Source organism: Clupea harengus, chromosome 22, assembly GCF_900700415.2.
Source record: "Clupea harengus chromosome 22, Ch_v2.0.2, whole genome shotgun sequence".
Taxonomy (NCBI): Eukaryota; Metazoa; Chordata; class Actinopteri; order Clupeiformes; family Clupeidae; genus Clupea; species Clupea harengus.
Window position 1 is genome coordinate 15,221,141 of NC_045173.1, and position 15,082 is coordinate 15,236,222.

At 42.1% G+C, this 15,082-nt stretch overlaps 2 protein-coding genes across 2 annotated transcripts; one reads left to right on the forward strand and one right to left on the reverse strand.

The window, feature by feature from the left end:
- Nucleotides 1–2,042, forward strand: LOC105889436 (calcium-activated potassium channel subunit beta-3). Its single transcript, XM_012815274.2, has 4 exons — nt 1–83; nt 626–829; nt 1,204–1,378; nt 1,656–2,042. The coding sequence occupies exons 1-4, from the start codon at nt 1–3 to the stop codon at nt 2,040–2,042; spliced, it is 849 nt and encodes a 282-aa protein (XP_012670728.2).
- A 716-nt stretch (nt 2,043–2,758) lies between these two features.
- kcnmb2 (potassium large conductance calcium-activated channel, subfamily M, beta member 2) lies at nt 2,759–5,717 on the reverse strand. Its single transcript, XM_012815275.2, has 4 exons — nt 5,707–5,717; nt 4,359–4,529; nt 3,847–4,042; nt 2,759–3,273 (listed from the first exon to the last, which is right to left on the reverse strand). The coding sequence occupies exons 1-4, from the start codon at nt 5,715–5,717 to the stop codon at nt 2,989–2,991; spliced, it is 663 nt and encodes a 220-aa protein (XP_012670729.1). The 3' UTR covers nt 2,759–2,988.
- Between the last annotated feature and the right edge of the window lie 9,365 nt (nt 5,718–15,082).

Below are 15,082 nucleotides of genomic sequence, written 5' to 3' on the forward strand. Positions count from 1 at the left end.
ATGTTTGTGACCCCTCCCTCCCCGAGGGGCTCGTTCAGCGTCCCTGTTAACATCAACTTGCAGGCTCGGAGACGGCAGACGCGGTAAGAATGGAATGCGCCGCTGCTAATTGTTCTGTCTTTGGTGTCAACCTGTCCCCATTTATGTATCCATTAGTGAAGTATGTGTTGGCAGAACGAAAAAAAAGAAATGCTCTCTCTGAAAGTGTTAAGCAGAGGAGCTCAAAATTGGGATGTGTGTTGTAGAAAGCTCTTCATCTTGGTGACTGGTCAACATGAAAGGCAAAGAAAATCCAGTGTGGTTTTCAGGTGTTGTCTCTTTTTGAGGTCCCTGGTTGTAAACATGAGCATTTTGGGATGGTGTCTCATTCGTTTCACCAGCCAGCCTGCGGTGACTAAGATGAATGTGTTTGGGATCTTTCTCCTCTTTTTTTTCACATTTTAGTCATTGCCAGTTCCGTGTGTATTCAACTGTGCACAATCACAATAATTTGTGGGAGGGCAGAAGCCTACCATGTGCACTTCAATATCCCTGTTACATCACAAACACACTTACCATTCAAATTGTATCTTACAACCTGATGCAATGTTTCTGTATAACTGTTAACTGTCTCTGCGTCATGCAGTGCTGCAGTGTATCACAGCCCGATTCAGGAGGGCCACAGGAGGCATGCCAGCAGTGGGCACTGCAGTGAGAGGGCCAAGCCCCAGGCCCTGCTGTCCAGCGTGGGGGACGAAAAGGCTGTCCTTCTGGGCTTCACCATGATGACCTTCTCCATCCTCATGTACTTTGTTGTGGGGATTGCCATGGTGAAACCACATCTCCAGAGGTTGGTCTTTGTATTGTGTGTGTGTGCGTGTGTGTGTGTGTGTGTGTGTGTGTGTGTGTGTGTGTGTGTGTGTGTGTGTGTGTGTGAGAGAGAGAGAGAGATAGAGAGAGTGTGTGTGTGTGTGTGTGTTTGTGGTGGGGTCTTGGATTATGTGGTGTGTGGTTTGTTTTAATCACTATAACGCATGTGCCATAAAAGTAAATGTTGTTTTCATCAAATTACCCATGAATCAAAGAAACCAGAGTGAAGCTTCTGATCAAAGAAACCAGAGTGAAGCTATTTTAAATGATAGCTTATTGGTGTAAAATTCACATAAGTACTTAAGTAATATGTGTTTGGCAGCCATCCATAATTCTCGCTGTTTAATGGCTTAGTGACTGGGGGGAGGAAGCCAACTGTTCCCTGGTCCAGGCAGAGATTCTGGATGAGTGGGCGGACTGCAGAGGGCTGAGCAGGTTCCCCTGTGTGCAAGTCTTCGTCAACATCTCCTCTTCCGGAAGAAAGGCTCGCCTGCACCATGATGAAGGAACCATTGACCTGAACCTGGAGGTAGAACAACCTACAGGCCTGTTTGTTCTCACAGATATTTATACACATAAAGGATTTGAATAACTTTTAAAACAGAGCTTAAAATAAACAGCACATTTGTGTATTTTGTATAACAACTTCAAATACATATTGCCATTGTAGGGAGCAGTATTCATTTAATCAGCATATTAATGTATATTAAATCACTGAGGCACCCGGCGCCACAAAGGTACGCTTTTTCTCTCCCCATCTCTGTATTTTACTGATTCCAATGAACCCTTGTTTTACTGCTCTCTAGTGTTTCTACATGCCCAAATGCCAGCGTAATGAGTCAGATCTGCTGCAGGAGGCCAGAAAGATCAAACAGTTTCTGGACGAGCGGCACAACGAATCCCTGCAGTGTCGCTTCGGCGCAGAGCGCTACCCGGAGGATGCCATATTGTACAGGAAGTACACCAGGTGGCTGGCGCTGTGGTACCTGCTGTGGCCCAGCCTCATGCTGGGTGGAGGGGTGCTGCTGGTGGGCCTGGTGAAGCTCAACCAGAGGCTGGCTCACCTTTGTGCTGAGCTGGACGGCGAGGAGGCCAGGGCGGCCCAGACAGCCTCCATCAATGGGAAGTTGTACCAGCTGCTGAGCTGGAGGCTGGGGGGCAGCAGCTCCTTGCCACAGGAGCCCACAAGCTGAGCTCTAAGCATCTAACAGCCCCGAAAAAGCAGGGCCATTGAAAACAGGCACACTCATTGTGCATTGTGTTAAACATTTTCTGCTACTAAGAGATAAACTTTGAGGAAAATAATGTCTTTACAAGTACAAAAAGTCGCACACTCACACTCAAAAATGATGCCCATTACCATGAAAGAAAAAGGACACAGGTATTTTAACAGCATTTATGCTCCCATGGAGTTTTCCCTCGTACTTCCCCTGGACCGTAAGCACTGCTGATATTGCTAATCCTATGTTTCACAGCACAATACCGTATGTGTGGCACTGTATTCTACCATAGGTACATTGCTATAACGAGTCAAATCTACAGCATAAATAAGACCAGGTCACATTTGTTGTAATTTATTGTAAAAATAACTGATTGGTTACAGAAATGCATATAGTGAAAATATGAATATGTATAAATATTTCTTACAAGAGAGCAAACAAGATATTAAGACATTGTGCACATCAATTCGAAGTTGAAGTCCTCTTCACATAGGAGAAAAGCTTTTCTAGAATGTCCAGACACAGCAAAATTATCATTCTGAAAGCCATATTCTGTCTTGTCATGTCATGATGTGGGGATCCTTCAAAATACACTTGAACTAAGACCTAAATATCTATGCAGGGCGAAAAATACATGGGAAGTTTTAGTGTTGCCATGTCTTTATTGCCATGCTCATTTCATTTCCCACATATGTTTAAATCTTAAAGTCTCCATATTTTGTCTAAACCAAACCTAGAGGTAGTTTGTTGAGTCCCTTTTAAAACACACAAATACAATTCCTGTGCCAACACAGGACAGAGCCCCTCTGTATTGCACAGGGAGTTGAAAATGGACTTAAAAGACTGTCTTTTTCTTTTTAAAACACTGCCCAGGATCCTTAGGTCCTGCAGCCACTGCTCCTGCCTACCTTGCCTGCCTTTACTTACTGACCTTGCCAATCTGCTCACACAATATGGAGAGGTACTGCGTGAGCTTGACCATGAAGATGATGAGCAGCCCCCCCGCCAGCATGCAGGAGGGCCAGAAGAGAGACTGGAAGACGGCACCAGGGCCGTACCTCTGGGTCAGCAGAACTGCCTCCTGCCGCTCCAGCGGGTCATGGAAGCACGGCACCTGCTGCTGCGCCCGCATCCGCTCGCTGATGTCCACGATCAGCGCGTGCATCACCGCCTGGTTCCTCTGGCACTTTGGCACGTAGAAGCACTAAGAGAACAACAAATAAAGTAAATATCTACTATGATGACTACAGGTGGGTTGAAGTCCTTTTGTTGTGTTTGAAAACAGAAATAGATGGTGGTCGCTCTGTTTGTAGACAAAAATAGATTGTAGTTACCATGTGACCACAGTTGCCATTTCTGGCATGTACACCTGACTAGTATAACTAGCAGGGTGGTCATCTATATCTTAATGCTATGGGCTTAATTGGCACTAAACTGGATTATACTGCTATAGGTGGTAAACGTACTCAGATATGGGCTTTCCATACTGTGTGTGTCATCCTATCGATATGTTAGTACGTGTGAGCATATGTGAGTTAGTGAGAAAATAGGGACACTGTATATTTCCATTCATTGGCAAAACTCAAATAAACCGTTTTCACATTGATAAATGCATCACCAAATGCACCTCCTCTACATAGCAGTGAAACAAACTAACCAAGTTTGCAAAAGCAGTATCTCAACATTCAAAGGTTGGTATATGCAAGACCCCAGAGTGTCCAGCAGGAGGGTTGGACACTGCCGTGAGGCATGTCTCTCCTGCTCCATCCAGCCTCACCTCCGCATTCTCCTCCTGCGTGTCCTCGTTGTGGGACAGCAGCGCCACCCTGCCCGAGGCGTTGAGGCTGACGAACACCTGCAGGCAGGGGAACTTCGAGCTCCTCCAGCACTCCACGCCACAGCTGTACGAGCAGTTGATGTCATCCGTGATGGTGGAGTTCAGCACTGTGCACACAGTCTCGGCTGTCCACACACTGCAAAAAGGAAGATTGAAACACACTGTCACCCTAGCATTGCCATCACAACACACAGACAGCATCTGAAACATTTGAACTGTCTGGTGTAATGCTACATACCATTACCATCTTGATTTTATCCAAACATGATACAATTTAAATGATCGCAAAGCACAGGAGGGATGAAGTATTCCAAACAGAATCACTTACAGCACCTTTGAAATGGATGACCATAGAATTACTGGCATCTTTCTCTGACTGTTCAACCTCATCAGTATCAAGTCTAACCATGAAAAGTCTGTAGTAGAAAATAGCCACAGCGGTGGTCCGTCACCTCTCTGCGTAGGAGCGCACTGTTGTGATGCCCAGCAGGAAGTACATCATGACGGAGCAGATCATCATACTGAGGCCAAGCAGGATGGCCCTGTCCTCGCCTGCCTGCAGGGCCATCTCCGTCCTCTTCTTGTCCAACAGCTCATACCCACGGAACTTCTGATAGATGCTTCTGAGACAGATTCAAGAGTCCAGACGATGATTTAATGTGTCACGCATGTTATTTGCAATCATGTTCTGACTAATACTATTCTGATTATATTATTCTGTGATGCCACAATCTATTTCAAAGTCTCCAAACAAGGGAAATATTAGACTGTCATCAAATATTGAAGGAATGCTGTGTAGATCATTTCTGACATCTTTCTCACAGTATCACACATAGAAAGACATATGCATATAGAGAAAATAGATTTAGAGTCCTAAGGGTTTGATATTTCAAGACATGGATCACTTAAGAAGCTCAGGGTTATGACAATAAAATATCTAGTAGGTTATAGCCTTAATATTAGAATGTCTGTAGTTTCCACTCACTGCATTTGCAACTTTTTTATGCCTCCTCATTCACGTATCATCGTGCATAGATAATGAAACGTATTTAATATACTAATGAATTCTCATGTTAATTGTGTTATGCCAGCATTCATTCATGTATGCCTGCTTAAGCGCATGTCAACATATATCTATGGCTGCAGTAAAAGAATCAGAGCCAAAGACAAACACAAAGTACTGTACTTTGATTCAGCTCCTGAGCTTTGTCCAGCCTTATTTCCCGCAACAAAGAACATCTTCCCTGATGCTCCTCTGTGGCGTCGGAGCTGGCTGGAAGAGGGGCTCCAATGAGTCGTCTGCCGGAAAGACCTGCAGCACATAAAGTGTTTTGGACACCCTCAGTGTTTGCTCTAACCCCCTGACCACCCGCTGGACCCCCTTAGCCTTATCAGTATCACTTTCTGTGTGGGAGACAAACAGTGGAGATCTAATTCCAAACAGTAAAGCCAGTGACACATTTTCAGTAGTAACGGGGTTCAGACCTTCTGTTTGTGGTAAAAGCGACTGACAATTTACTGACTATAAGGTGTAGCACTATTCTATACAAGCTCATTTCTTGCATCTGAAGTCATTACATAAGGAACAGCCGTATATTCATTTTTACAGATGAAGAATCAACTAATATGAATTGATAAAAAGTTTACATGAATTACATATATTCAGGTTACTGTAATAAAAATTACTTAGTGATTATTATACTACTGGATAATATAGGCTACTGACAATGACCAATTTTACTGTATGTTTCAGCCACAGTGGGCTGCTTATGAAAGAAGATAAAAATAGAAAAGGCATACCTTTGATGCATATCCTTAGCACATGAGAAGCTTACACAGTCAGATGTAGTGAGACACCAACAGTGCATTTCGCTTTTTCTTTCTGAACACTAAACCTTTTCTGCTCTTAAGACGTATCTCTGCCTCCCATCTTTACCCCAAATGAGCATAGCCAATTAAACAGTGTTCCCCCAAACAGTTACATTCAAATCAACACCTCCATGCAATCATCCCACCCATTCAACCTCACACGAAGCGTCTTTGTCTAACTCGACAGTATGATGGATGGATACAGTCAAACAGTGTGCTGCCATAGAATCAAATCTTCACGAAAGACATACCTGCCGGAACGCAGAATGAACGCTGTCAACACAAGCTCATAGCAGCCACTGTGGACGGCCCAGTCAAAAGACTTGCCGCTGTTATGCTTTACCAATGGTCTGTGGCCTTCATTCATTAAAAGGGTAAAGCAGCATGCATATTCAGATCAGTGTGGACCTGGCATTACGAGTTATGAGAAGCAGGTCATTATGAGGTCAGCTGGTTGGAAGAAGGTCGATGCAGCCCCATTTTAGAGATTGCCCCGTTATCGAGTGGGGTATTGGAGAACAAGGAGATTTACATTAAACCCCTCATGCATTTGGAGCCTGAGTGTTTGTCAATACTGTTTCACTCAAAGGCAGAGCATTGGATTGTTTTCAAGTGATTGTTTCAGTTCAGCAAGACCATGACCACAGTTTTTGATTCACTGGTGGGCTTGTGTTTCAGTAAATGCAGTGGTGCAGATTCAGAAGAGGCTATTTGGCTACTCACAAAGCCTGACACATGCGCTTTTGTAATTTGAATCTCTTATCAAATTATTAATGTGGTGATGGTTCGTACAGTTGGCTAGTTTCTAATCAATATCACATAATTACAATTAGCTTTTTAGAATTGTATAAAACGTGAATAATTGAGGTATGAGTCAAAGCCACCACAAGGGTTGTCTGTGGTTTAAAAAATACAGACACAATGAATGACATTATTATCTGAATACTGGGTCACATTTATATTTCACATTTATATGTCACCTAACATACCTTTATGGCAACATATTTACTGCAGCTGTATACCTCCTTATCAGTGCGGAGTTTGAACCATGTGTTAGACCTGGGTTCCCAGTGGATACTAATTAACAAGGAGGCATGATGAATGAGGCCACAGTGTAAGAAGTGCATACACTCACCAATACGAGTAATCAATCCCTTTGATCAGCCACCGGACTACAATGCCTAGTCTGCCTGCCCACGATCCATCTTGCCTCTGTTGGTAGATGTCAAGTCAAGCCAAAGTCCAGTCAAAAGATCCCCAAGGACCTGCAGACCTCCTCCCTCGCCACCATCCACGTCCTCCTTCCCTCTCCTGAGAATAGAAGCGACGAGCACTTTTAAAGGCCAGTTACTGCCGTGACAAGATTTTTGGCTTTGCTTAACGCCAGCTCTGGGTGGTGAACCAGCGGCAGCGGCAGTGTTTTCCCATCTGATGGGGTAAGGAATGGGGCTGCTCTTGCAACCCCAGTGACCTTGCAGCGTAGCCCCACGGAAGTGACTCCCCCACAGCAAGAAAGAGCCACTTCATAAATAACCAAAGTCACACTTCACTTCACCACCCTACTGCTGCTATTGCTCCACACACAGCTGTCACGCTTGTGAGAAGCGGGCATGACTCGACTGACATGTAATGTGAGTTAATAAGATATTATTCAGGGCTCTCTGACAGTGCGTCATTATTCAAGGCTGATGTCAGTTGCAGGACAGTTTGACAAGATATTGGGCTGCTCGACAGCCAGAGTAATTTGTTGTCATGTAAAGACATTAATTGTCCTGTTTGTTGTGTCACTTTTATGATGTGGGTGGTGTGGTTCTCTGTACATGACTCTGACACCCAGGTCTGGGCTCATGAATAATGGGCGTGTGAGTTATCTGTTTTTACTTCAAAGCTGTAAATTTGAACAAATGCATGCTTGGGTATTTAACAGCCATAGAGGCTGCTGACTTCACATTCTTACAGTGAGAAAAAATTGTTAAGCGAAACTGATGAGGACACATTTCAAAGCTCTGTGAAGTTGGAACTACTGCTCCGTGCAAGAACCCCCCTCCCGCTTCTCTGTCATTTTTGTTTAAACTGAACTTTCATCAGAGATGGGAAAGAAAATGCTCCAGGTGACCTAGAGAGCTCAGATAGTTGATTGCGTTCATCTCAAACTTTTAGAAGTCTGTCCTGAATCACCTCTCAGCCTGCCGTAATAAATGCATAATTCATCACTGTCAAGAATGTAACGGTTTTAACTGTGTTCAAACTGTGTGCAGTAGGTGGCATTGCTCTGTAAGATGGTCACTCAGACAGACTCATGGGCGCCTCCATGTTGCAGATGTCAAAGGTTTGATTGACAGCTGTGGGTCTCGCCACACTTTTCTGCTTTTGCTTTTTACTGGGTGCTAAGCCATGTGATAACAGCAAACATTTACACCTGTTGCTGGCAACATTGCATTTCAAAGCTTCCCCTACTGACACGATGCCTGGAACCTTCCGAAATTGCTGACCAACCCTTTTGGAGAATGCTCCAGGACATATCTCCTGCCTTGTCTGTTGGGTGATTATTGCTACGCACCCATGTGCTCAAAGGTTTCCTTCTTTTAGAAGACTCACATCTCACTGCCCGAACACCCTTGCCCAAGCACAATAAAACCAGTGGCACTTGGCGGCATTGATTGTGCTAAAGCATGTGGACCCTCCTGTGCAATGTGCTGTGAAGGAATGAGGTTGTGGGGAACTGGCACTGTATCACATGACCTGTTTATAAATATCTGAAAATGTACACATTTCACATTCTGACATTTTCTTCTAACTTGGGAAAGACCTGACTGTTAATGACAGCTAACCTCACCCTCAACATATACGCTGAGGTTCCACAGACTGGCGTGTGATTATTATTTCTGTGCGCATTTGACATATTGTATATCTCTGTTACCAGAGCCGTCAGCCCTATCAAATGTCTTTAGCTGTTTTATTCACTGTTTATCCCTAAAGCGCCACTTATCATGTCATGGACAAGAGCTTCATCATGGTGTTTTATTGGCCAACATGCCTGCCATTGCGGGTGGTGCAATAAGAGTAACCAGTACTGTTTTCTTGTGTCAGCATGATATGTTTGCACAATAGTTCCTTCCGTTTCAGCCTGCCTGCTATATTCCACATATAAACCTTTGGTTTTACAGTTCCAGAGCCCCCTGTGATTAAATAAGGAAGTTATATTACATATACAGGCCACGGTGAGAGGTCCACATCTACATAGGCCATGTAGTCATAAAGCTAGAGCTACCGGTTCTGTCTTTACACCACTTAGTACAGTGTCACATCCTGTTTTTTTGTTGCTGCTTCTTCAACATTTAAAAAAACATGCACCACTAGGTGTCTCTGTTTTGTCAAATGTGATACCTGTGCAACATAAAACAGACAAACACCAAAGGGCCAGTTAGGGAGGCATAGGGAGCATCATTCATTGGAATAAAACTACAACATACACTGGCCTTAACTCCTGCAGGCCAATTATTATGATGCCATGCAATAGCCATCAAAGTTGTGTCATACTGTGAAGGCAGTATAAATGTTCCTTATCTAAATAGTGGTTGTGTAAAACAAGAACACAATGTTTTGTCCAATGGAAGGATGTGGTCTCTCGCCTGTGAAAAGTGGAGCAGTTGTGAAAGGGATCATTTTCCTTTGGTAGGTGGATCCTGTTATCTGAGGGGAAATGAAAGGAAAGGGATTTATTTTCTCTGAAATCTGTAGCTTGCACTGGTAATTTATTATTAGCAGTACAGTGGAAGTGTTCTTCCACTTTAACGTTTGGTATAATGTTAGTAGAGCAGTATAATGACAGCATTAGCTTTAGCTTGCTCCTTAATACATGTGTAAATTCTTGGAAGCTATTTTCAGATGAATATGCCGTTACATGGGTAAAATAACGAGATGTCGCCTATCGCACAGCAGAGCATAATATGACCGCTGCAGAAAGTGAGACACTGAGCAAGAATTAAGAGATTCCATTCCAAGATAAGTGTGTCTTGAATGATTAAGTTTCTGGCAACAACAGACTATTGGCTAGTGAAGTGCTGGATTTTTGCTTTGAACATTATTCACTAGGTGACGTCGCTCCATGAATGAATAGTAATGAGTTAGCTAAAGTCATGTGCCTCCTATAGGCTAGCTTCCCATAATACATTTCATATTTTTGGCAAAACAGTTTTTGAACTATTGGCCAAAGTGCTTTGACCCTGCCCCACTTTAGGGCAACAGACACCTAAGGGACAGAAACTATATCCCATACCAGGCACGTGGGGCTACAAGCATACCAAGTTTAATTTGGATTGGTGTAGAGCCAACCAAAAATTGGTGAAAAAAGCAGAAGAAGAAGAAAGTTGGACTAACACTATATGACCACCTGCCTGGTGATGTACTGTTACAATGGCAACAGGGAGAGCTTCTATTGACAGAGCTGTTTCAAAGTCTTCACTAGCAGCATTCTGAACGTGTCGCTTGATAAAGAAAAGCTGTTTGCAAGTCCTTAAGTCTTACCCAACCATGTGTCAAAGGGTCATGGAGCTACTATCCATTAACTGCTCGAACAACCTACATAAAGGCACACACTATGACATGCTGTGAGGCAAAGTATGTATGACCAAGAAGGGCTGTGTGTGTGTGTGAGAGAGAGAGTTTGTGTGTGTATGTGTTCATCAGTTGCTGAATGTTATCATCAAAACAGACAGGCAGCATTTCTATATGTTTTAGATAGGTATCTATATGATGGTGAGGCCAGAGAAACATGGCTTGTGTGCAGTGGACATGATATACTGAACAGCTCATACACACACACACAGACACACACACTATTGTGCAAAGCCTTCCATACAGGGTTTATAGATCATGACTCTTTTACTCCACAAACTAAAGGAATGACAAACCTTTTCTGTCTGTCTGTGAGGGGTTTATTCAGAAGGCTGCCAACTTGAGTGGAACCTTGATCTGTTCCATATTTTCCGGGATATGTGGTCTGAACCTTAGAATGATGAACATTTTACGATATAGCTGATTTACGATTTACGATATAGCTGAATTTCTACTATTGTACTTGCGCAGTCATCCGGTCAAGAAGATCTACACAGACTTCAGTAATGTGCACGGTAACCACTGAAGAATACTTGCAGTTTCCATCTTGTTTTTCCATCAGTTGTTCACATGACATTTCCTAGTCGTTGCTACAGCTTATGATATGCAGCAATAGGCCTCATCATCAGGTTAAATATGCAGTGTTTTACATGAATGAATTCAATACATGTGAGTATGTTACTATTTTAACACAGTGTGATGTGGTTTGAGTAAGTGCTCTATATCTGATAAAATTGTGTATATGAGAATTATTAAAATATATTTTGGTTATAAAATCTAAAAGGCAGTGTTGCAAATGAGAGTGAATGGCAAACAAAGAAATATGGGATACAGCACAGTCAAACCCACAAAAAACAGTGATATTTAACCCACTGCCTACATAACGTAGAGATGGCATTGTTTGACTTGGATAGGTCACAGGGTTTGCTCACACAAGAGACACAGCATGCTGTTAACACCTATGATAAAAGCACAGCCTTCATTTCTGCACCTGCTCTGTCAGTAATCCTACAAGCGAATCCATCTCTCACTCTAGCAGTTAGCTAAATGAATAAATGAATGAATGATGAAAAATACAATGTTAGTGTGAATACACTTTGTGACTCTGCCACAGCTATACACAACTGCAGTAAATGCGGTATTTTTTCAGATTTGTTTATTTGTTAGAAATGTATTTATGATCTAACAAAGGCACAAGAGCATGTTTCCAGAATTTCATGTTTGATTTCAAGCTTTCTTTCATTTTTACAAAGCTCTTGCCAGATCAATGAAGACCATAATCATGTTGCTCTCAATAAATACCAGATGTACAGTGGAGAAAATAAGTATTTGAACCCCTGGCGATTTCGCAAGTTTGGCCACTTGCAAAGAAATGTGTGATCTATAATTGTAATGGTAGGTGTATTTTAACAGTGAGAAATAGAATATCAACAAACAAATCCAGAAAACTGCATTTTATAACATTTATGACTTTATTTGTATTTGATGCAGAAAATAAGTATTTGAACCCCCAAGCAAACAGCAATAATTCTGGCTGCCAATGACCAGTTATGTGCCCAAGAAACACACAGATTAGTCCTCATTACGCCTAACAAGGTACACCTGATCTCAACTGGTGACGTGTATAAAAGAAACCTGTCCAAAGAATCATTCTTCACACCTTCAACCTCACCACCATGGGCAAGACCAAAGAGTTGACCAAGGGCGTCAGAGATAAGATTGTAGACCTGCACAAGGCTGGAATGGGTTACAAAACCATCGGCAAGCAGCTTGGTGAGAAGCAGACAACTATTGGTGCGATTATTCGTTAATGGAAGCAACACCAAACAACTGTCAATCGCTCTAGGTCTGGGGCTCCATGCAAGATATCCCTCGTGCGGTATCGGTGATCATCCAAAAGGTGCAGAATAACCCCAGAACTACACAGGGGGAGCTTGTGAATGATCTCAAGGTAGCTGGGACCACAGTCACTAAGAAAACCATTGGCAACACACTACGCCGTAATGGTTTAAAGTACTGCAGCACTCGCAAGGTCCCCCTGCTCAAGGAAGCACATGAACAGGGCCGTCTGAAGTTTGCCAATGAACACTTAAATGATTCTAAGGAAGATTGGGGGACAGGATGTGGTCAGATGAGACCAAAATCAAGCTCTTTGGCATCAACTCGACTTGCCGCGTTTGGAGGGAAGAATGCTGAATATGACACCATCCCAACCGTCAAGCATGGAGGTGGAAACATTATGCTTTGGGGCTGTTTCTCTGCCAAGGGTACAGGACGACTCCACTGCATCGAGGGGACTATGGATGGGGCCATGTAACGTGGAATATTGGGCTTGAACCTCATTCCCTCATTCCCTCCCATTGAAAACGCAACCTTAAGGATTTGGAGAGGATCTGCAAAGAGGAGTGGACCAAAATCCCTCCTGAGATGTGTGTAAACCTGGTGACCAACTACAAGAAAAGTCTGACGTCTGTGTCTGCCAACAAGGGTTATTCCACCAAGTACTGTCATGTTTTGCTAGGGGTTCAAATACTTATTTTCTGCATCAAATGCAAATTAAGTCATAAATGTTATAAAATGCAGTTTTCTGGATTTTTTTGTTGATATTCTGTTTCTCACTGTTAAAATACACCTACTATTACAATTATAGATCACACATTTCTTTGCAAGTGGCCAAACTTGCGAAATCGGCAGGGGTTCAAATACTTATTTTCCCCACTGTATATTAATCTCTGCTATGCATATATTTCCATCAGAGATGGAAAAAGCATGGATTAAAACCCATACCCAACATTACATATATGTGTATGAAAATAGGACTTAAATAAGACTGTATATCCATAATTTCCTTACTTACCTGGGGTGCATTTGCCAAAAGTGTGACTGAACAACAAAACACTGATTGGAATTTAATTATGGACAAATTGAAAATTCTTGTACTATTTGGAAAAGACAATATCAATCTTGTGTTCAAAATGGTATTTCCTATACATGTTCACATAACATCAGACAAAAGTACAGTGAAATCACATAATATGCATTTGTATTTGTGTGTGCTACAATGCACAATGTGTGGCACATTTCAAATAAAACTGCTAATTGCATTTTACATTTTGTATTTCGGTGGCTGGACAGGGACAGCACTGTCACACTGAAAACCCAATAGCAATAGCATTGATTTGCACTCACAATTTCTCACCGTCATGAAGCAAGTAAGCTAGAATCGAAATCGAAATTTTTACCATTTTCATTTGCATCTGAGCCATATCAGAGTATGTGTACTTCTACACATGACAGACAATGACTAACTTGTACCACATATGGAGATGAGCCTACACCTACTGAATGCCACCAAGGCTTTCTTAAGTTAATTCAAGAGAATGAGAGCATGGCAACCAAGATAGCAACCGCTGCAGATCCACGGTTATTTGAAGCTTTTTCAGAGTCACGAATTAGTCAACAGACCTGCAATCACTGCTTAATGTTTCCTTAGCCCATGCTTTCTATCTAAAGGGTAATGTCATTACATTTTTATTTTTTATAAGATTTCATAATACCAATCAGGGGGAACTATGTGTGGCAGGAGCCTCATATCTGAATAATATGAAAGCACCTATATGTAAATTGCATTATGTTCATTTTACCTATTCAGACAAAAATGTATTTGGTTGGTTTAGATCCAATGCCAAGGCACCTGTGTAAACATTATCAGTTCAGCTTGCTGAGACCTCCAGGCTCTACCTTGGCTCTACAGTAAATATGCTCTGGAACATTCTACTTTGCTATTCTGCCTACATAGATTTACAGATGGTTTGTAGAAATTAAAGTTAAGTCTTTCTAATTGTTCCCTGAACATCACCTTAACCAAACCAAACCCCTAACCCTAACCTTAACCATAAATAGTTAACAGAGTTTCAACAGATAGTTGTTTGTAATCTGACTATCTATATATAGTCTACAGGGACAATTAAAATAAAGTGTGACCATATACTCTTCACTGGTGATATGGTGGTAGGAACTGAAAACCTAGCATTTTTAAGATGTTAATTGTGATAGAATCTAAATAAAATGAGCACGCAAAACTTGAAGAACGAACGGGATTTCTAAGGAAAACATCAATATGCGGTTCCATCAGTCCCCCATTTCTATGCTCACCAGTGGCGGCTCCTGAAAAAATTCTCAGGGGGGGCAATTTTTTTGATAATGATTAAGGCGACCCATTCAGTAGGTACATTAAGTTAGCTGAATAACTCATACAGCAATACCTTTTTGTCCACTATTGGCAGAACACGACAGTAATATGTCCCCTCTTGCTACATAGCTAGAGTAGCAAGTTACAGGTGGAAAGCTATGGAAGAAAGTTGCATCCAGGAGCCTTCATAAGCAAACATGATGTGGCTCCACATTAAATTATCCCACTTTTTCATTATCCACGTGTCTCAAATGTTGTATGATGTAACATAGCTTAACAGGACACATGATATGTCCAGTAACATCATAAAGAAGGGGTAACATAAGTCAAAACCAACAATATTTATTGACTGATCTTGAAAGTATTGGCTTACAAAAGCAAAATAAGTCATCACATAAAAAATGATTCAGTGTTAGTGCAAGAAGCGAACTGTGAAACACACTGTGAAACCTATGAAAAGTGACAGTGGTATATGAAATACAGACCGCGTTAGCCACT

Excerpts from the sequence above, each read along its gene's own strand:
- kcnmb2 (XM_012815275.2), bottom strand. Across the intron at positions 4,043-4,358 it reads GTGCGCTCCTACGCAGAGAG|TGTGTGGACAGCCGAGACTG; the intron begins GTGACGGACCAC and ends TCCTTTTTGCAG. Across the intron at positions 3,274-3,846 it reads CGCAGGAGGAGAATGCGGAG|TGCTTCTACGTGCCAAAGTG; the intron begins GTGAGGCTGGAT and ends TTGTTCTCTTAG.
- LOC105889436 (XM_012815274.2), top strand. The coding sequence starts at position 1 with ATGTTTGTGACCCCTCCCTCCCCGAGGGGCTCGTTCAGCGTCCCTGTT. Across the intron at positions 830-1,203 it reads GTGAAACCACATCTCCAGAG|TGACTGGGGGGAGGAAGCCA; the intron begins GTTGGTCTTTGT and ends TTAATGGCTTAG. Across the intron at positions 1,379-1,655 it reads CCATTGACCTGAACCTGGAG|TGTTTCTACATGCCCAAATG; the intron begins GTAGAACAACCT and ends ACTGCTCTCTAG.